The sequence below is a fragment of the Diorhabda carinulata genome, chromosome 3 (genome assembly GCF_026250575.1).
Source record: "Diorhabda carinulata isolate Delta chromosome 3, icDioCari1.1, whole genome shotgun sequence".
In the NCBI taxonomy this organism is placed as follows: Eukaryota; Metazoa; Arthropoda; class Insecta; order Coleoptera; family Chrysomelidae; genus Diorhabda; species Diorhabda carinulata.
This window is the reverse complement of record NC_079462.1, coordinates 35389461-35413794: the sequence shown is the minus strand read 5'-3', so window position 1 is coordinate 35413794 and position 24334 is coordinate 35389461. Positions and strand designations below refer to the sequence as shown.

General features: G+C 33.0%; 1 protein-coding gene across 1 annotated transcript in view; it reads left to right on the top strand.

The window, feature by feature from the left end:
- LOC130892082 (uncharacterized) overlaps positions 1-24102 on the top strand; it is a 51444-nt gene extending 27342 nt beyond the window's left edge. The window contains exons 2-5 of the mRNA XM_057797314.1: positions 10107-10343; positions 20976-21214; positions 21718-21901; positions 21968-24102. Of these exons, the coding sequence (XP_057653297.1) occupies positions 10107-10343; positions 20976-21214; positions 21718-21901; positions 21968-22525 (1218 nt within the window). The 3' untranslated portion in view covers positions 22526-24102. The remainder of the gene's footprint in view (positions 1-10106; positions 10344-20975; positions 21215-21717; positions 21902-21967) is intronic.
- The last annotated feature ends 232 nt before the right edge of the window (positions 24103-24334 follow it).

The following is a 24334-nucleotide window of genomic DNA, read 5'->3' as shown; positions in this document are numbered from 1 at the left end:
CGCCGGTGTTTCCAAGTTCGTACATTACCATTAAAAGATAATTATATCGAATATTTGATGAGACCTAATGTTTATATCTGGAAGGACCTTAGTTTTTATCGTAAAGATCCTACTGTAAGTTTTAAAATCAAATTTTAAATCAGTTTATAATGTTTATTATCTATAAAAATGCTCTCATACAAATATGGCAGGTAATTAATTCTCAGTAACATGTTTAAACCTTCCAGAAGGTGGGCGGCTTAAAGTTTTGACTAAAAAAACCGAAAAGATTGACTAAAAAATTGGTGGAAGATGCAAAATACAAATTAGGCATATCAACTCGAAAAGTTGCTACTCGGATTTCGGGTTTCTTATATGACCTTCAGCTGAGACCTAAAGAAAAATTAAAACATCGGACAAGGAAGAAATGTCCGAAATATACTGAAAATCAGTTGCGCGGAATTTCGATATAAATTAATAAGACGTCACTTCACAGAGAACAGACTCGTGATCATGGATATTTTACCACACGGAAAACATAAATCCAAAAAAAAATTGTTCTGATCTGGCGTCCCATATCCCATTTTATAACGAAGTTATCTAGGTATTTGTTATAAGAAGTATATTTTATAAAATATTTTTATTATAAAAAAATTACGAATATTATTTTGATTCAAATTTAACCCCTATTTTTTATTAGTAAAATCGATTTTACTCTCAACAAATTCTCAACAAACTAATTTCATGTTTTGCGCTTTCTGATTAACACGTTGTAGCAGGTTTTCCAATAAGAGGTGTTATTTTGATTAATTCAAACGCCATTTTTTGAGATAAATGATCGGATGTTTATTTCATTATAAAGAGGAAGGTATGTCGTTAATAATGGAACACAACATCAGCCAAATGGCCGCCACGACTGCGCTTACAGGACCATATCCTTTTCATGAAATTTTCCGTAACCAAATTGCAAAGCGGCTGCCCTATGTCCTCGATAGCCTCACGAATTCCATATTTGAGGTCTTGAATCGATGCTGGACTGTTGGCGTAGACCTTATCTTTCTTTGTTGGCCCCAAAGGAAAAAGTCGCAAGGTGTTAAATCACAAGATGGTGGCCAATTGAGATAACATGGTCCGGAAATTTTTCCCGTAAAAGATCGATGGTTTCGTTGCTTGTGTGGCACGTAGCGCCGTCGTCTTGTTGAAAGTAAACGTTGTCCAAATCAATACCATCCAATTCCGGCCATAAAAAATCATTAATCATCTCTCGATAGCGCAGTCCATTCACTGTTCGTAACTGTTGCTCCAGCCTCATTTTCGAAAAAATAAAGTCCAATGACACCGCCAGACCATAAACCCCACCAAACAGTCACGCGTTGAGGATGGAGAAGATTTTAAAGAATAACTCTTGGGTTTTACGAGCCCAAGATGCGACAATTTTGTTTATTGACGTAACCACTAAAGTTGAAATGGGCCTCATCAGTTAAGATGATTTTCATGCATTTCAAGGACCCAATCAGCAAAGACACGACGTTGTTGATGATCAGCCGGCTTGAGTTCTTGTATTAACTGAACTTTATAGGCCTTAAGACCCAAGTCTTTATGCAAAATACTGTGTAATGACATTTGTGGAATGGCTAATTCCAAAGAACGACGAGGAATGGACAAACCTGGGTTTTCTTCAACACTTTGGGCTACAGCAGCAATATTCTCAGCTGTTCTTGAGCGACGTGCACGGGTTTTATTCTTCACATCACTAACTTGTCTCAACGGCTCAAATTTTTCCACCAATTTCTGTATTGCGATCCGAGAAGGTGCTCCACGTCGACCCAAATATGTTTTAGTTTTACGAACCGTCTCTGCCAAACTTTCACCATTTTTATAGTGAATTTTAATAATTTCGATGCGTTGTTGAACGTATTTTCATTAATGGCGTAGTTTCTACTTGTCAAATGTCAAAAAATGACAGCTTCAAAAGTGACATTTACCGAAATAGCGGGCTGTTCAAAATAACAACCTTTTATATGTAGATACGAGGCAATATTTTTGTTATTTGTTCCTAAAAAAATGTGATTTTTATTTTTGAGTTATTTTCTAAGTATTTATGAACAACGTGTCTGTACCAATTAGTTAAGTAGATGCTTTCAAATGAGTGTGAACAAGAATTTATTATTATTATTTCATTTTTATATTTTAGTCTACAAATAAAAATGACTTTTAAAGTTCAGTTCTTTGCTTTATTTCAAACACCTACCTACCATAAAAAAAGATAATTCAAAGTGCCTTAAGGGGCGCTAAAATCCTTTTTTGCGCCAATAGCCATTACGGGGGCCCTGGGTGGATTAACATATTTATACAGGGAGATGCCTTCCAGAATTGGTTTTATTAATACACATCATTGACGAAATGATATTTTGACCTGATTTAGTCTCTTGTCAATACGACAGAATAACCAGACAATGTTCCCAATGATCGCACCCTATTGAAGAGTTATGTTAAGAATAAAGTGCTGGATAAATGAATTATTAAATGACATTTTCGATGCTTAATTTCAAATCTACAGAAAGCAATCGAAAAGACATTGTATCTAGTTTTATATGAACGTCATTTCTGGAACGAATCGTGTATAATGTATGACCTATATTACCAGTAACACGAACCCCTGGAATTTAGGCAATAGTGAAAGTTATATTGATGATATTTTATTGGGTTGATAACCATTTAAAACGAATTTAATAATCTGTTTAAATAAATTAATATTTCGAATATCATTTAACAAATTTTTTTGGCAGGTACGCTTTCACAAACAGATTTAAATCAGTTTCACGATTTCGACATATTAATAAGACCATAAATTTTGAGATTCTAGTATTGATAAATGTTATACAATGTAATAATAAACTTTCCCTTTATACAGTTCGATTAAATTTTATAGTTACAGACATTAATATTTGTTGTTATTGATACTGATCAAACTGAAACATCAGTACAAGAAAAATTGATTGTTTGAATTTGTTTTAATGTTTCAGATCGACATTTATGAGACGTATCACATTCATTGGTTTTAATATGTTTATCGACAACAAAACATTATTGTTTGCAAACAAATATCAATAACTCACATAATTAAGTTTCCATAAAATTTTAGTACGTGTAATTACTTCGAAAACTCAATCTATAATCATAGTGTTCGAAAAAGATACAAATAAAAACTGACATTTTAAATGTAATTTGTTTTTAGCATACATTACGGTTGTCGTTCAACTATTTGGACAGTTAGAAAAAAATATGTAGCTCCCTGTAAGCTTTTATCGCCCGTTCTATTGATTCAACATTACGGGAATCGGATTTTTTACTTTCTTGGTGGAAAAATAATTCGTTTCGCTTGGCGCTTCTCACTTACATAACGGTATAAAACATTATAAAGATCCACTGCCCAGCGGTGTGTGTTCCCTGAACCCAGAACGATCTGAATAATATCCAATAACAGCTGCAACAGAGATGCAATTACATTGTGTCGGGTTATACTGTATTAACTGTTTCAAAGAGTCACTCACCTACATACATTGTAATTAGATATTAATACAAGAAAATAACGATGACACTTTTTTCTAATAAGTATATCAATGATAAAGGATACAGTTCCGAAAAGATTAGCCTCCCAATATTTTGACTAAGCTTTTACCTACAAAGCTTCCTTCCCCATTATAAGTCATGACAATTTTATTAATTATTTCCAAAAAGATTGATTTTAGAGAAAAAAGTTACTATTTGGGAATAATATTTATTGCTTGAGCTCATAGTGCAGCCATTCAAGCTCAAAATGTCGTCAAACCTCCGGACTCTCTCTCCGATTTTCCTGAAAATTTAGAATTAAGCTCATCCTACCCTCCATATCAATATCTACATGATCGCAAGGTGTGCAAATTGTTTTTAAGGGGCGAAAACCGCCCTTTATCGAAAAATACCAATATTATAGTTTTTCCTACTTTTTTTCAATTCAAATGTTTTTCGTTTATGCAGCATAAGTATCTTAACATATTGTATAATAGAAAAATTATGTATTTTGGAGTATCGACCCTTAAAAATCGTTAAAAACTACCCTTCTGATGAAAATAACATAGGAAACAATCTTTTAACTATTTAAAACGTTGCAATTTCATTTTTACTGTGAAAAATTCATAGCATTTTAATAAAATTTAATTGGTTACCAATTTTTATTATTCAACCCTTAAAAACTACCCGTTTGTAGAGAATGAATAAATCTTATGACTGCCAACTTTTAGATTTTGCATTCTTTTTGATATCAAAGTTTCTTGTCTCTACTATTTTGATTTTGAATTGTTGCGATATTCAAGTGTATTTTTCAAACTGATTTTTCATTCCCTACACCCTGACACCCCTTAAGAACCACCTTTAAATGTATAACACAGACTGAAACAGCAACTTTCAAAATTTGAAACTTTTTCATATACTATAAATCACAAAAAAAATTCAAATTCTTATTTTTTATGTAACCCCATTAATTTTGAAGCTATCACATCCTACAAAAAACAATTTAAAAGATAATTTTCAGGGCTATAAACCTATGTATGCTAGAAGGGGTTGAGACCCTTCACATTTTATTAATAAAGGGTCAAAGGGCTGTGCAATCCTCGCACTATAGTGACAGATTAATTTGGATATAACTCCGTCAATTTTTATGCTACAAAAAAAATAAAAAAAGCAAAATAATTGTCATAAAAACTGCTCTAATCTGATTGATTATTTGTTTTTGTATCTCTTATAGTTACGGAGAAAGAACGAGCAAAAAAAATTTTTTTTAAATCAAAAGAAAAATTAGCGTTAAGCCCATTTTTTTCAAAATTATTCATTTCTAATCAGCCAAACTTTCAGGTGTCGTAAATAACATACAAATAAAGTATTTGGTACAAGGAATAAGCTTTATTTTGATTTTCAATGAAATGGCGTTAGTTTCAGTGCAATTTTTTTAGCTTTAACTATTTTACATCATACCTCATTGCAATTTCAGTCGAAACGATCGAGTTTTTTTGAATATACGATTCACTATAAAAGCTTGAGGTAGCGATTTAGCCCTAGGTAATCATCTCAGAAATATTTTCAACAGCTTTTCTTTGCTACTTTACTCTACGACGGTAGTTTCTGAAATGTAGTACTATACACTTTTATCTAGTCACTCGGTATAAATAGTTTGTGGTCTACTTATTATTACAATATTATTATAAAATCTTTAACGTTTTTAGTGCCTCAACAACAAAAGATCAATCAACAAATAACCTTGAGGTGAACAAAGTAGGCGAAGCAGCTTGAACCAATTAGGAATATTACAACAAATATGTAAATAATGATTCTCACTGCTATTGTGTTTAATATCAATAATAAGTATCGTTAATAAATAAATTGATAACAGAAAAATATTTTGAATTCGATTATTAAAACGAAGATATATTTTAATGAAATTTGTAAATTGACGCGAGATGATAAAAGTTGCAATTGAAAATTGATATTTCGAAAACTAAATTTTCTATATATCGAAAGTCTAATGTCAAATTGAGCTTAATCTATGGTTGGTTGGTCATTTCTTCTATAAAGACTCTGTACAAAAATGCTTGTAGTTGTCGTATCATGTATATTATATTCCAGTGATGCAAATTAGTCTAGCAACTCAATTTCTCCAAAAATGTTCATGACCAGACATACAAACGTTTGAAAATGATGCTCAGATTTATTAGAAAATCGTTTTTTTTCTATAACTTCCCGCAACATAACCTCAATTTTTCCAACAACCGGTATAACTTTTCTATCTTATCGTTCTATTAGACAACAATTTCAAATAGTAGAACTATTTTATGTAAAAATGTTAAAAGAAATGTTAAAAAAGTATCTTGGATAACTAATATACTTATTATAACAGTGTAATAGATTTTTTCAATTAATTATCTTCCAACTTCCAACGAGAAGTTGCTCCGTCTTACTGCCCCTATATTGTTGTTCCTTTAAGAGAATGTTTTAAATTAATTTTAGGAAAACTAGATTATAAACTAGATATTTTTGATAAGTTGAATGTGGCTAAATAGTCTCTATCTCATGTCTACACTTTACTATCTTCAAAAGACATTTCATAAATATTACCATCAGTGTTTATAGCTGCCGAATTTAAAAGACGCCAAGTGAAATATTTCGAAAAATGGGATTGCTTTTTAAATTTCGAGATATGGCAATAATGAAGTTTGAAATTTTTCATGTGAACATACTCAGAACTATTTGAGTTATTTACAGATACTTGAAACATTCATCTTTGCGAAATAATGGCGCTGACTTTCAACGTGGATTAAACCAACTCGCTTCGACTTTTGACGATAAACCACCATGTTTGTCGGTTTTTCCAACTCAATCTTGGTCGCACTTCGCTAAAGTGAAGGTCGTCCAAAATAGACTGTTGTGCCAGATGCTGTACGTCCTTGGACATCAGTTCCAATCGCATACATTCAATGTTGATGAACATTTGGCAGTCAAAAAGATTTGTTCGCTTAGAAATATTTAATCGCGACGCTTCAAAAAACGTGACAGGCAAAGAATCTTGGATCTATACATATGAACCCGAAACTAAACAAAAATCTCCTGCATTTTTGGAATAACTGGACATGTTACCAATTTTTTATTACAGCAACGTAGAACCATCAATTCTGAATTGCCAAAAGGGCTTGAGAAAATCAGGGAAACAATCAAAATATCCAATTGATGTGCTGTACAATCCTTGTTTAGCACCCGATGATTCATTCTTATACCTGCAACGTTTTTCTACAACTGAAGAACCGGTTGAAGTGTTCAAATCACATGTTTGGGAAGTACCTCAATCAGAATGGTAAAAATGCTTCGAAAATTGATCCAAACGCATTAATCTTAATGTAGAATATTTTGAAAAATAGCAACTCTTTGAAAAACAACATTATATCCAATTATTAATATTTTTTTCTTTCTCACAGTTTAAATAGCAACCCTTGTATCAAATCGACGTAGACTACACAGGGTCGTCCTTCAGGACGAGCTGAATCGATACGTATACGGGAAAGTACTGGGACTAGTGCTCTGAAAATTTGCATGGACCCAAACTTCGTAATTTTAAGCTATAGTTTTTATAAAATTTTTGGACACATGCAGCCCTCCACTAAAAAAATTATATTTCTAAGTTTAAGTACGTCAGGTCTAATATGGCTTCCAAAATCTATTAAAACCTTGACACAAATGTATATAGGGTGTTCAGAAAATGGTGCCGAATTTCGGTATCTAAAAACTTCGATAACTTTTTCTTTTCACCATTGGATTGTACCCTCTAAATCAAGGGGACTTGGTTGGTAAATTCATATGTCTCAAATTAACGGTTTTTGTAGAAACTTGAAAAAACTGAATTGCGTAATGCAAATCAAACCCGCGAGTCTCGATTTTGAAACGGTGACATTTTCAACGAAGACTTCAAAAAGTCAAGTTCATGCAGATCCTAATGTCAAGTGTTTTCAAACATCACGTTTTAACTATATTGTGATAAAATAGAAAGGTAAATATATATTACGTAAAAGAATTCTCATTATTTATGTGACAAGTTCAAAATCTTGATAGTCTCTTTCGTTTGTAGGAATTTAGACAAATAACTGTTTCGTTTTTTGGTTTGTCTTCGACAAAGATAGTCTTTAAAAGACTTTAAAGACGGTTTGTTTTTATAAAAGAACATATTCTAAGCCATATAATATTTGTTTATATGTATAAAAACCATCAAGGTAATTTGCAGTTACGTCAAAGTTAACCACAAATAACAATTCGACAACTTAAAATTTATGTTGATATTTTTGACGTAGATCTCATTCCAATTGGAACACCCTGTAAAATAACGATGAGTCGATGAAGTTGCATTGTCTTTCAGACAAATCACGTTATTATTACCTACTTATAATCCTGGTGTAACTTGGAAATTATTATTTATTTCTGACGATGGACGATCATATCTCTTACACAATCTTCTAGAAACCTGTACTTAAATAAGCTTCACCGGTAATTTAAATTATGATCCATTGTATCAATCTTCAAGAAAATATGCAGTTTTAGATTATTTAAAGATTATTTCGGTATTAAAATATAACTAATTATCTGTGGAACAAAAATACATTATTCTAAACTCCAGTTTATTTAGTTGTCCTAAAAATACCTGGCTTCAACTAAAGATGGCAGTAAAATACCACTGTACATCGCACACCAAAAACGAAATATTAATCAAAACAATGAACTGAAGAGGAAGAACCAGATCCAAAAGAGGCAAAGACCATTCCATCTGCAGGCAAGGTCATGGCGTTGTTTTTTTTAATAAAAGAGCGAAGAAATCAATCTAAACGGCCTAATATGGCTAAGAAAAAAGTGTTGTTCAATCAAGACAATCCACCAGCTCACACACCTGTTATTGCAATAGCCAAAATTAATGAATTAAACTTCGAATTTCTACCTCATGCACCTCCGTATTATTTTATATTACCAGACTTGGAAAAGGGCTCGATCTTTTTTATATTTCCTTTATTGGGCTAGGTACTTCTGGAAGCATCCTCGTATTTTTTCATAAGCTTTGTATTCACTAATTTTAATTGGTGTAAAGTGAAATTTTCTATTCTTTAATTAGTCCCCTCTTGTTATTTATATTTTACAGAATTCTCTTACAAGTTACCATGTATAAATCATGTTTCAACCAAAACACTCCATTTCCTGAAATAAAAAAAAATGCAAATTAAATAATTTTTGCGGATATCCGCTTACTAACAGCTGTTATTTGTTCTCGTTCAATCGAAATTACTATATTATAGAAATGATGTTAGTAGTTATGTAATACATCTGACAATACCAATAACAAAAGTTCGAAAGTAAACATCTATCCTTTCGAAAAATTACTAGAGGGCTCCCTAGGCATTGGGTATCTAGATATTTTGTCTATGTACGCCCCAAATCACGATTCCTTCACTATTATACTATTTCTGCAGTAGCTGTTTGAAACGAACGTGTTTTTTCTCGTGCCGAAAACCGTATTAATCCCAAATTTCTCGTTAAATTGTTGCAAGAAGCCTATGTGGGCAATTCTCTATCTCGTACGCGTATTTTTGAGTGGTGTAACCACTTTTTATAGAGCTCCGAAGATGACCAGCGCCCAGGTCGCCCTGTGACTGTTTCAACAGTGACCAAAATCAGCCAAATTGTGCTTGTAGATCGTCGAATGATCATCCGGATGATTGCCGATGCTGTAAACGCCGATGAAGAAACGGTTAGAAAAATTCCGCGCGAAGTTGGTGCCAAAAAATTTGATTGACCGACAAAAAGCTCTTGCGGGTCTGCTAAGATTTCTTCGAAAGGTTAGAAAAAGATCCGCTTTAAAAGGGACCCGATTTGAGTCGATGGAAGACTTCCAGCACTGCTTCGATCAATGGAAAAAACGTATGGAAAGGTGTGTAGCGAGGGGATTGTAGTATATTGAAAGGGAGCAATCTCTAAGTGGAACAGAAGAATGCAGAGTTATGGGCATAGGGATTGAAGACGTTACTTAAACTCTCTACAATTTGCTGGTGATTAGGTTCTTCATTACATGGTGAGAAACTTTAAAGAAGAGTACGAAAAATGGGGTCACTCAATCATATTCATATTACAAAAACATCTCTATATTGGTGAAAAAGCCAAGGATCTTGATCTGGAAAATAATGGAGCAATGAAAAAATGTGATAGGTATCAGCGTCAATATTAATAAAGAAGAGACGGATAACGTCTGAATAGAATCGATAATAAACAAAGCAAAGTACTAACAAAAAAATTGAGAATATTCGAAGGAAAATGGAAGCTCGAGATTGGAAACAGTGATGGATACCACCAGAAAACCAAAAAAGAGAAAGACCAAGGAAACTATGGATCGAAAGATTGAAACGATGATAAAACGAGCGAGGATTAGGAAAGGAAGACGCCGCAGAACGTTCTAATATAAATTGTCTATGGAACAAAAAATGTTTATAATCCCTTGAAGCCTTTCATGATATTCTAGGATAAATTCTAACTTTGGTAGGTAATATAATTTTCTTTTCTTGTTTCAGACATGCGGTCAGTTAACAGAAACAGACTTCGTTCCACAAGTTTCGGCTACGTGTAAAGGAAACCACATGAATATTCGAGTGAATTTTAATAACTCGTTTAGTGGAGCTGTACACGCTAGGGATTTCCGGACGACGTCTTGTATGAAATATGGAGACGGCTCAAAATCAGTTACACTCGACATCAATTATATGGCTCAGCCTGGAGCGCCAGATTATTGCGGACTGTTTGTTAACAATGTAAGTAAAATTTTTTGGGAAACGAAAAAAAAAACAACATTTTAGTGCTAAAAATATACAACTAGTAAATGAAAGAAGCAGATGGATGCTGGAAAATGACTCGATGAATTATAATTTTCCAATAAGGACTTGACAACTTTTTTTCAAAATAAAATGAAAACCATTTGAGATATTTCAAAAACTTTATTGTCGGGTCGAAGTACATTCAAAACATTTATGAATGGAACTCGACTTCGCTCTCACGACCACCGAGGGAACATTTGCACCGGTTGATTCTTCGGACCCAATTTTCCATGACTCGGCCACACATTTCGGCGGCTATTTCGCGTTCAATGTTGGCTTTGAGCTCTTCCAACGTCGTACGTCGTAAATAGCACGAACGAGGCAGCCAATCGACTGATCCATTTCTTGAGATAACACGCTCATCAAACTTGTTCTTCAATAAATCGATTGTAACGCTCAATACCACATATTTTGTTTATTGACAAACCCATTGAGCCACAAATGAGTTCCGGCACTGAAGATGATTTTGCGATGAAATTGATCATCTTCTAACCATCTAATCGGAGAACGTACGTCGCATCGAACGGTTCATCGGCTTCAATTCTTGAGTGAGCCTTATCTTATATGGGTGTAAAGTGGACTTGGCGATGCCCAACTCTTGAGAACGCCGCGGAATTGACTTATTTGGATCATTTGCTACGGACGTTTCAACGGCCGCGATATTTTCGACACTTCGACCAAACAGTAGTCTCATGAATATGTAGACTCAAACTTTTTTACTAAACTTGTCTACTAGATCGAGAATTACGACCGAGAATTTCTGTAGTAAATTTTTAAGGTTAAGATTAAATATCTGTAAATAACTCAAATAGCTCTCGTCTGAGTACGTTTACCATTAACAATGTCAAACTGTCGATGACAGATTTGACATATTTACATCAGTGTTGCCATATCTCAAAACTTGAGTAGCCACCCTCGTATTTACTTCAAATAGAATAGAATGTTTAAGTAATTGAATAAGGAATAAAATTTCATTCATAATATTTTCAATTAGCTAGCGACAAATAAATAACAATACACGGTTATATATATATATATATATATATATATATATATACAAGTCATAAATATGTTAAATTTACAGTTTATACATTTATATTATGTACGTTAAACCACTCCTTTGTATTCAAACTACTTATTTATCACATTAGACACAAATACCACCCATTCAAGCAGCTGTGCCGTATTTTAATTATGCCGACTAATTGAACTAGTTCATTACAAGAAGCAATCCTGAAAGGTATTAAGGTTTAACGTAATTTCGAACGGCTTCAGTATTGCCTACTTCTTTTATATTAAAACGTACAGAATAGATAAGATTCTTCATTATTTAGTTCAATTATAAGGAGAATTGTACAAAGAAATTTTTCCTTCTAATTATTATGTTCAATATATAACTCATTCGAAATGTCAAAAGGAAAAAGTTTTAATTTTGTGAAGCAAAAATAATCATATATAGAGAGTCGTGATGATTATGTAGGTCGATGACATAAACCTGTTTCTATATTACAAATACCTTTTTATGAGACAAATAATATTTTTGTAGGAAACTAATCTCGATCAAAAATATTACATTAGATTGTTTTGATGAAACGTTTTCAAGATACCAAAGCCTTTTACTATTTGACGTTGCAGTGACCTTTCAGAAAACCAACTACCAATTTAATGTCGCTTCTGGACAACTTCTTAGCTGGTATGATTATGAATATTTTGGTCTGTCTACTTTTGTTAGCTAGTGCTGTCCTGCACTAGTTTGAATGTGCACTCAATAGCTTTCAGGACATTCAAGATCTGAGCAAACAGTCCTGAGCACAATTCTTGAGTGGGCTCCAGGTTTCGTCTTACTGCACATGTAGATGTGTCTCAAAATTTCAAAACCAGTCACCTTAAAAAATGTTTCGACGTGTTGGATGCGTCAGCTTATTGCTTAGAAGGATTATTTTCTTCTTAAGTTTGGTTCTCATTCAAATTATATGAATTTTTATATTAATATTGACTCTGTTTATTGATATATTTCTAAGCACTGGTTATCATATGTTATTTGTTTAATTCACTTCGCTACAAATTTGATATTGGACTTTATTTTCAAGATATAGGAATCCTGACCTGAACTAGACATCATATTCGCAACCACGGGCAGTTTCATCAATAATAACATGTAATTATGGAATATTCATTGTCAATTATTGTATATCACATAGTGGGGCGTCATAAATTATGTACATACATATCATTCCCAGCAGCGACTACATCGATATGGCAATTTGTCTAATATTTATGGATGTTCATAAGAATTATCATATTTATTTTCATATTACCCTTAAAAACTACCCGTTTGCAAAGATTGAATGAATCTTATGACTGCCAACTTTTAGATTTTGTTTCTTGTCTCTACTATTTTTAATTGTCTATACCGTGTATATTTTTTGATTTTGAATTCTTTCGGTATTCAAGTGTATTTTCCAAGCACGAAGTGATTTTTCATTCTCTACACCCTGACACCCATTAAACACCACCCCTTTACCAAAAATATAATAAAAAAGTATCGTTCAATTACATTCAATGATTTGATTATACATTTTTCATGAATGAAAACTCTTTTTCAAAAATTTCGATTTCTTATTTTTTATATAACTACATTCATTTTGAAGCTATCACATCCTACAAAAAACCATTTTGAAGATAATTTTCAGGACTACAAGCCTATGTATGTTAGAAGGGTTTTAGACCCTCCACTTTTTATTAATAAAGGATCAAAGGGCTGTGGATAAGCAATCCTCGTACTAAGTGACAGATTAATTTGGTTATAACTCCGTCAATTTTTTTGCTACAAAAAAAATAAAAAAAGCAAAATAATCGTCATAAAAAATTCTTTATTTTCATTGTTTATTTGTTTTTGTGTCTCTTATAGTTATGGAGAAAGAATGAGTAAAAAAACAATTTTTTGGAAAATCATAAAAAAGTATTATTTAATGCTATTTTTTTCAAAATTATACATTTCTAATCAGTCAAACTTTAAGATGTCGTAGATAACATCCAAATAGAGTATTTTGTACAAGGAATAAGTTTAATTTTGATTTGCAAGGAAATGGAATCATAAGTTTTACTGCATTTTTTTAGCTCCAACTATTTTACATCATATCTCACTGAAATTTCAGTCGGAACGACTTTTATATAGCTTAATTTCTTTATTTTTTCACAAGCTTCATTTTTGTTTATAACATTTTTCTCGATAAAATGCATCATTACAGAGTTATACGTAAAAAACTATTAAAAATACGGTTTTTTCGACGAAAAATCAAATTTTTCAATTGCGAATAACTCAAAAACTATTGATCTGACGAAAAAACTTTATATGACATTTTTTACTTTAAATTTACGGATCTTTCTATTTCTGGGGTTATTTTGGATGAAAAATCTTCCACCCCTTTATAGGTTCGATGCTCTTGACCTTCTAGTTATTTATTATCTCCCCTTTAGGGAGGATTTATCCGTAGCGTCAGTACCTTCAGCGTGCTCAGTGTTTGTTATTGCTTAAATCGTTTTTATCTTCACCATTATGTCCATTTAAATACTGGTTTCCCAGTGGATTTTCATTCTCTTCGTCCTTATATAACTAATCCCACAATTCCTTTTCATCCAGGTGGTATTTTCGTTCATATAATAATTTTTCTTTCTGGGCTCTAGAGTTAACAATATTCAAGGTAGAAAACAGTTAATGATCGAGCATGTACTAGTCATTCGAAGCAAGGTTTATCACCAACAAATAAAAATTCACTTCTAGGTCTAGGTTATAATTTTTATTCATTTTCAGAACAAAATTTGATATTGGAAATTGATTTACCACCGCTAATTACCTTGACAGGAAGCGGATAACTTTGAATAAAAAAAAAATTGAGTTTTCTTCATCGGATGTGGTTTCATTCACTTGCTGTTATTATTCAAAATATCGTGATCCGATAAATCGATGATCATCAATCAATTTTAAAGATAAATACCGGTTTGCGTAAATACCATCACGGATGAGAAAACTGAAAAATGAATGGGGTTAGAACGCTGGTGGCACAATTTGTTGAAATATGTCAATTAGCTTCATAAATAATGTAAAATTATAATTAAATGATGATATCCAATTAGAGTCAATATTGATTGATTTAATCATTCGATTAGAGCTCGCTCTATCATCATCAAGTAAAAGTATTCAACCAGCGTCTAATCCCAGTCCAATCAAGGATATGAATGAAAAAATAAAAAAAATATTTGGAACACAACAAAAGATAATAGTACATAGTCCTGTTTGAGAATCTCATTGGTTCGAACGACCTAAAATCTTCGACATTTGTTAACCTCAATCCCCGACCACAATGTACCCACGTCGTCCTACTTGCTTCCCCAAAAATTTTAGAGCAATTGGAATTTTGTTTGTTTTATACTTCGAGCTCGAACATTTTTCCAAAAAGGTTCAAAAAATAGTACACAATTTAGAGCCAAATGAGGATATTTAGTATCGAGGGTAATTGACGAAAAATTCTACGAGTCGAGCGATTTGAGTTTCTGGAAACGGAGACAGAATGAATTTTCCCTCGATGCCAAACGCCTCGCCTGGGTCCGTGTACCCAATGCAACCCAAATTGTTGTTTGCTCTACTGGTTCTTCTATTACATCATATAATGATTAACAAAAATCCATTGTGAACAGTTTTTTAGGAGACCCCCAACTATTTCATCAATATTATTAATTCATTAATGATAGAAAGAATATTGAATATGTAGACCTCAAACCACATTATCAAGGTTAAACAGTTTTTTTTCTTATATATCATTAACTTTGATGTAAAAAAAGTTATTCGTTGGGAATTTACACAGTTTCTGTCTTACTTTATAATGAAATTGCAACACTCGGTATGTCACAATGAATCAGAAACATGCAGGTATAGATAATAATATGCATTATTTGTTAATTGTGAAAATACTTAATAACATTGATTGCGAGGAAGCGATTTGTAATTTCGAATTGTTTAAAGCAATTTTTACATATCTATCAATTATTATGCAAAAATAATCTTGTAGAAAAAGAAGTCTGGCATGCTGAAACTTTTAACTATTACTTTATATTCTAATTTAGATTGATATGGCAACATTGCTTACAAAATTAGCGTTAGTGGCATTTTATTATTGTTAGAACAAAACCTGCAAAAAAACCAGACAAGACAAATATCGAATAGTTTGATTCTCAGAAAAAAATTTTAATTGTTTTTAGCTTCTTATAAGTTTTTAATCTTGACAGATCGGGAAAACACAGTTTCTGCTCTACGAGGATGGTCCCAAAAATACTTGCACTGACCTAAACATCGCGTGCAACAATTCTTACAAATTCACAATAATTAATCAACATTCAGCGTTATCTCACAGTAACTTTTCTAGGTTAAGTTTACAAAATTATTTTGGTTACTTTGCTTATTTCAATCTACATAAAATAACTAAGTTCATATGATATCTCGTCCGACAGGGGCGCCAATCTGGTCAAATTTTGAATTATAGTTTACCTTCTACAAGCGGACAGTTTTTAAGTTAATCCCCTCTATGGTCCTCCTTACCTCTACCCTCCATACAGCATATGTTTCAAGTTTGAAGACTCCATATTGTTTTAGTATTTGTTTCGTTATTAAAAGTAAAATATTGGGTAGAAGAGTTTGAACGAGGACGTACGACTTGGGAAGACCAGAATCGCAGTAGTCGATCAAATCAAAAAGGTCAAAGAACATCCACGAAGCGGTACTGGATGATCGCCGACTAAAAGTGCGCTAGACACGAGAAAGCTGTGCACAAGATGGATGCCGCGTTTGCCCACAATAGAACAAAATTAGTGTTGTGAAGATGTTTCTATGGAGTATTTGGCAATGTTGCACAAATTTTTGCGTATTCTCATAATCATGGACGAAACAAAACAACAATCAAAACCAACTCCAAAGAAGGCAAAGACCGTTCCATCTGCAAACAAGGTTATGGCGTCTGTTCCATGGGATAATTTTTATTGACTATCTAGGGAAAGGGAAAAACTATTGACCGAACTTTTCGAAACGTTCCAGCGAAGAAATCGAGCAAAAACGTCCGCATTTCCCAGATTTGAAAAAATAGCTCGGTAGTCAAAAATTTTCCAACAATGAAGAGGTGATCGAACTTATCGGACATCGTTGGCAAAAGTGTATGGAGCTAAAAGAAGATTACATTCAAAAATAAATATATGAGACCCACCGATTTGATACCAACTAACCTTCAACAACTGCAATAGGTGTTAATGAAAAAATTTGGATCAAAATTGGAGGTCTTGGAGGATCAGAAGTATGCCAAGGCGTTCTTGTGATGTGATTAGAGCACGTTGCTATAAATGTAAATAAAATGGTTGATCTATATCATTGCAACGATGAGAAATCATGGTAAAGAGATGCTTTTTGGGCGCGTAATTTGAAAATGAATAATAAAAAACTAACCAACTAATATGGACAAATCATAAACAACGTTGCTGTTAATTCTCTGTCTGACCTATTGTTTAATAATTAAATTAAATCAACGTACGGTATCACATATCGTCATGGTTAATTTCAATTGCTTAATACATTATAAATAGTTGCAAGTAGGTATCACGATGTGTATTTATTCTTTTGTTTGGTATTCAATGCGTGGCTAACACGATTGAAAGAATTTTTTTTCAATCATAGAACGCGGACTGCGGCGCAAGCTTGAAAGACTGAACGAACTGACTGAAGAATTTATGTCATGAGCTTAAAAGATGTGGTATAACCGATAAGCGATGCTTCCTCGCACACTTGCAAATAATTTATATTCGTAATTTGTTGTCGTGAATCAGAGTTCTTACTAGTGACGGTTCATTGAAATTCTTTCTGAAAATATTACTTAGTCGAGGATAGAGTGATAGGTAAATTATAGATTGGCCGATTTTAATCTCGAAATAGCTGATCTCAACTATTTAATTGGGTATTTTCAAGTTATAAGTATATCAGAAAGTCTACAGCAATGTTCTGCAACACTATTGTCTATTAGACCACAATAGAATTTCTTTAATTCTGTATTTAAAAGAACAAAAGTTGCGAAAGAGAAAACGGTCGTTTTGAGTGTTCCATGTAGTGACAGTTGACAGTTACGTACTGCAAAACACTTTCGGGACGCTCTGGAGTAGACAACCTTAAATCTGACTCTAGCCACTTCAATGTTGACAGTGGACAGTTTCACTTCGATGATTTTGCGTAACCTTAGAGCTTATATAGATGACTCAATCACAAACAACATTGAAATTGCTAACGCAATACTTCCTTCCACCACAAATACGAATCAATCAACGAATTCTATCGAAGACACAAACACATTTACAAATTGTATCTGAAAGTTGTTCGTTCTGTATTCATTTACATACCGAAAGTTGCGTTATGAGTGTTCCATGTAGTGACAGTTGACAGTTACGTACTGCAAAACACTTTCGGGACGCTCTGTAGTAGACAACTTGAATTTCCATAAATGTGAATCTAGCCAGTTCAATTTTGGCAGTTTCAATTCGCGTTTTCTATAAATGTTTCTTTAGTTGAAATCTGTATTTAAAAGAACAAAAGCCGCGAAAGAGAAAACGGTCGTTTTAAGTGTTCCATGTAGTGACAGTTGACAGTTACGTACTGCAAAAACACTTTCGGGACGCTCTGGAGTAAACAACTTGAACTTCCATAAATGTGAATCTAGCCAGTTCAATTTTGGCAGTTTCAATTCGCGTTTTCTATAAATGTTTCTTTAGTTGAAATCTGTATTTAAAAGAACAAAAGCCGCGAAAGAGAAGACGGTCGTTTTGAGTGTTCCATGTAGTGACAGTTGACAGTTACGTACTGCAAAACACTTTCGGGACGCTCTGGAGTAGACAACTTGAATTTCCATAAATGTGAATCTAGCCAGTTCAATTTTGGCAGTTTCAATTCGCGTTTTCTATAAATGTTTCTTTAGTTGAAATCTGTATTTAAAAGAACAAAAGCCGCGAAAGAGAAAACGGTCGTTTTAAGTGTTCCATGTAGTGACAGTTGACAGTTACGTACTGCAAAAACACTTTCGGGACGCTCTGGAGTAAACAACTTGAACTTCCATAAATGTGAATCTAGCCAGTTCAATTTTGGCAGTTTCAATTCGCGTTTTCTATAAATGTTTCTTTAGTTGAAATCTGTATTTAAAAGAACAAAAGCCGCGAAAGAGAAGACGGTCGTTTTGAGTGTTCCATGTAGTGACAGTTGACAGTTACGTACTGCAAAACACTTTCGGGACGCTCTGGAGTAGACAACTTGAACTTCCATAAATGTGAATCTAGCCAGTTCAATTTTGGCAGTTTCAATTCGCGTTTTCTATAAATGTTTCTTTAGTTGAAATCTGTATTTAAAAGAACAAAAGCCGCGAAAGAGAAAACGGTCGTTTTGAGTGTTCCATGTAGTGACAGTTGACAGTTACGTACTGCAAAACACTTTCGGGACGTTCTGGAGTAGACAACTTGAACTTCCATAAATGTGAATCTAGCCAGTTCAATTTTGACAGTTTCAATTCGCGATTTCTATAAATGTTTCTTTAGTTGAAATCTGTATTTAAAAGAACAAAATCTGTGAAAGAGAAAACGGTTGGTTTAATTAAACAAACACCTGGTTTTTTGCAAATAAAAATAGTACCTATATGGTTAGGTTAATTACAAAAAAGGTTTATGTTTATTCGATGATTCTGCAATTTCATTACACAATCATGTAATCCGTCTGATTTATTAGAGAACTTGTAATTATATTTTCAATTTAAAACTTTGTTAGCTTTTTAATGGAAGCGTAAAACGTTTATAAAAACAAACTATAGAGGTATCAAGGCTGTAAAATCAATTTTTCATACGAATTGTTTTATTAGTAAGCATAATATCATCAAAAATTTTCTCACGAGTATAACTAATACATTTTTAATACGCTTTTTCTTTGGATATCATGATATTCTCAACTAAACATCTTTGTTAGTAAAAAATTTTGATTAATTGTAGAATTATCAATTCACTATGATTTCTGATCATTGCAATCAGATGGTCTAAAACCTTTAAGCCTGGGGTAGTATTCTAGAACAAAGGGATGTGTGTTATCATGTATTAACACGAAGCCATTATCTGAGAAATGGGCATAAGAAACAACATGTGGTTCTAAAATCTCGCTAATATACTTATGAGCAATTAATTGATTAAAAACTCGATTTTGAACATGTATCCCCAATTTTAGATAAAAATAAAAATGTAAACTTTGTACTCTAGATCTGTAACGAACAAAAATTGATAAGAAAAATTCAATTAACATGTTTTTTCGAAATAAAACTTTTATGTTTGTCCAGCCTCGTTTTTTTTTCACTTATACCAATTTTGTAAGCAACGTTGCCATCTTTATCAATTAAGTGATAGTTTCGGGGGGATTTTCTAATTAATTCTCTTAATCGTTTTATATACTTCATGCAAACGTCTTAATCAACTTCGCATTCGCCATTTTCCAATTATGTTCTCATTAATTTACGTCTAAAGATAATTTTATAGTTTGGAGTTTTGTACCCGACCGCAGAGGCGGTTCGCTCATTTCGAAGCCTTGCGAACGAACAATTTAAAATTTAATTGCCAATAAAAACACAATTTCAATGTATAACATACTTCTAGTTATAAATTCTTTTGTATACTCGTTGACCATGACGAATTGTTATAAAAAATTTCTGAAGGGAATTATAGTATATTGTTTTGAATAATGAACAGATATGTCACCAGTACTTCCAGTACTAAAGCGAATATGATGCCTAAAAAAGCATTAAAATAAGTCAAAAGCACAAACATGATAATTATAGACAGTCAAATTTTTGAAAATCAACCGTCCCTGGATGCAGTTATCTTGACAAACTATAGAAAATCAAAATTTTTGGTAATTATAATGCCAGATTCGTATAAATACGACCGCTAGCAACAAATAGAATTTAACCGAAATTAGGTTTAAAAAAAATCAATTTTTTAGACGACACCATCTGAAAGTTGTTCGTTCTGTATTCATTCACATACCGAAAGTTGCGTTTTGAGTGTTCCATGTAGTGACAGTTGACAGTTACGTACTGCAAAACACTTTCGGGACGCTCTGGAGTAGACAATCTTAAATGTGACTCTAGCCACTTCAATGTTGACAGTTGACAGTTTTACTTCGATGATTTTGCGTAACCTTAAAGTTTTAATTTTTTGAAATTACTTGTTTTATCCGAAGTTTTGTTTAAATTAATGAATGAGTATGAAAAAGAAAAAAATTAATATTGACATTGCAAATATCATTAAGTACATTATATTGTTCAATAAATAAAATATTTATAATTCTGTATTATTTATTTTCTTTCCTCAGAGTAATTGAAATAGTTTCGGATCTTATGCGTCGTCTAAAAAATGTTGTGTACGAGTCCAACAAAGTAGCACTTTCAGTCCTTGGCATACAAATAATCTTTTTTTACATAAATTAATGATAAAATAATTTCCATTCGGTTACAGAAAACGGAAGAGCGTTCAGTACCTATAGCAGTACGTATTCATCGTACACTCGAGCTGGCCGACGATAAATTCTACGTTATTACTTGCGGAAAATTGGGCTTTAGAAATTCCAGAAACGAAACTTCCTCGGTATCTTTGAGACTTATTGAAAATAACCGAAAAGTCACCGAAGCAGTTTATCATCGACCATACACCTTACGAACTGAAATATCCAGACCGGACGGTATATATGGATTTAGGTATGATCAAATTGTCCACTAATATTACCTATGCAGGTATTCTCTTTTAATTGTGCCAGGGAAACTAGATTTCTTAAAGTAAATTTCAGATATTACGTAACCCCTCTTCTGGAAATCAATTTACCAGAAAAAATTCCACGAACTCCTGGCAGAAATCTGTTGGATGTGTGTGAAGTTGCTGCCACCCGCTGGAACCTTATTCATTGGATAAAATCATTAAAATTTTGCACTTCGGGCACGATGATCCGCATCCTTAAAAAATGTAGGCGAATGTAGGGGAATCTGATGTCGTGTTTTGGATTTGTTGTTCTTTTAGTAGTGGCAAAATCTCCTGAGGTTTCAATTCTTACACCAACTGAACTTTGTAAAAGTCAAGCTCGTCACCAAAAGACCGTCTAACAATCTCTACGTTTTCGAATCCATCGAGCGCCTGCTGCATCATTACAAATCATACAAATGTAAACTGTTGATTGTTCATAAAGCGTGTCCTTTTTACTTTCTAGAGTTAAGAACTGTTTTGCTTTCAACAAACCCAATGACACCGTACTACTTTTGGACGACAGAGGATGTCCGATAGACGAAGATACACTTTTAGGTCCGTTTGCTTACGATATCAAAACAGGAACCGCGAATGCGCAACTCAAATCGATGTTCAGGTTTCCAGATAGCTCCGAAGTCCATTTTCAGGTGATTATATTAATAAAAATAAATCATTTTAGAGCGGAATTTAAAAATTTAAATATTCTGTTTCAGTGTGACGTATCCCTTTGCAAAGATACTTGTCCTCAGTTAATATGTAGCGGAGATTCAGTAAAATCTAGAGCGCTAAACGCAGACGAAGGTGTACTAATGGCAGCTACAAGTGTCTTCGTTGTAGATCCAGCCGACGCTCCACGGATACAAGAATTATGCGACGATGGAAACGTACATCCTTCATGGCTACTGTGGTTATGTGTAGCACTAGGTATACTATTCTTATTGATGTTGATAATAAATATTTTCCTATGCTCCGCCATGACTTGCGCCTGCGCTAGAACGGAAATTATCGAGAAGGAACCTAGTATAATAGAAGATTACGATCCTTATAGAAGTTGGCACGGAAGTCAATACGGATCAAGGTATTCCTTAAACGGAGCGCCTCATAATCCAAAAGGATACGCGTCAGGTGGTTCGACAATGAATTCAACGCGATCCGTATCTTCACACAGCGACCATTACGCCATCGTCCATTCAAGGCCCGGTAGTAGAAGTTATAATTCCAAACCACGAGGTCCTCCGTCACACATCGGAAGTCACTATAGCAACAAATAGAATTAAATAAAGAAGATAATAGGTACCTTTGAATGTGTTCACCAAATCAAAATGAACTACCATATAGTCGCACTAAAAGTTTAAGTGAAAATTTTCAAGAATGGACGTGAAATATTGGAACTAATTAGTTTTATAAACCGAAAAATGAACAATATTAGACGATAAAAGTGTAAAACGCATCAATTATCTTATCATTTCGACCATATCCTTCCCTTCCTTACCACGCTTATTATTCTCTATTCTCTCTCTAAGGAGCTACTCGAGATCCTGGTAATCATCGTTAACAAGTCTTTTAATATCCTTTATTCTTCCAAGTTACCTTCTCTGTTGTAATACATCATCTTCTTCATCTAGATATTGAATCGAATCCACAACTCTTCAAATCTTTTCCTAGTAGTGTCGTCCATGATCTATTGACTCTAATTCTGATCCATGTTTTGATAGATCTACTCAATCCTGATGTTTCAAGATGTATCCTTGCTTCATACTTGTTTTCTATGCTGCTTGAGATTTCTTTTAATGGAGCAAAGGACCTCTATAATGTCCGTTTCAGTAAATGAGCTGTAGAAGAAAAATAAAGTTACCCTTCGAAAAAGAAGGTTTGAAGAGGTCTAAGGGGGAGGACAAGGCGACAAAGACGCTCCTGTCAACCCCTTGTCAATGGACACTTGAAGACGCTAATTCCAGCAGACAATGCACGTGCAGATTCTGTTATGTATGAAATAGAAGAAGAAGAACAGCTTTAATTACATATTGGTTATTTGCTGTTGCTTCAAATTGAATATTTCTTTCCTCAAATCCATACTTCTTGTACATTGTACACAAAACAAATCATATTATTAAAATCAGAACATTATCGTGTAATTTCGTCACTAATTATTCTAAAATGAATTACAGACAATAATAGATTGTAAGGTAAGATAATAAAATTACTAATTTAGATGAATGTAAGTTAATTTAGATGCGTGCTCTTGCTCTATCTCTAATAAATTGTATTGAACGATTTCTCTAAAACTGACTTTGCTTATTTGAACATTTGTCGACCTAGTATTGACGAGTAACTTTATAATTATGCTTCAATGTTTTTTTCAAATAAGAAATTAACTATATACTTTGTTTCAAACCACGATAAATACTTTATATAATTCTTCAGCGTCCCCTTTACAATTTGAGTTAACTAAAGTTGCAAGCCTTCAGTAATAAATTATCACGCAATATTATATTTTTGTTTTTCTTTAATTGTACACACTTAACTATTGTGATAAATACTACACATCAATTTTAATAAGTTTTAATGTTATTTTGATCCTGCTATAACCATTAATATTATTAATAATTATCGATGAAGATTTTTCAAAACTAACAAGAAAAAAATATTATCTAGTCCATTAATTGACAGAAAATAAAATTCTTATTATATAATAGAAAGTATAATATCTAACTGAATTTAAAGGAATTTGAAAATGTAAATTATATTAATATATAGGTTAATGATCGATTGTTAAAAATTGTAAAGAAAACTGTAATCACCTTTGTAAATATTATTATACAACAATAAATTTGTGATTAATTCTCAATTGTTTCAATAATTCATCGTATTTTATTCCAAAACATCGGAAATAGTGATGCCCACGATATTATTGACGAGACTCGAGACGATACTTTTCCTTACGAGAAAAGACGAGACTGTATTGTCTCAAATCTCGCCCTACAGTCTCGCAAAAATCTGAAAGTTTATCTAATTATCAGGAATTTTGTTAAAACATATTTCTTTCCGAGATAATACCACTAGCTCGCGATATTATTGAC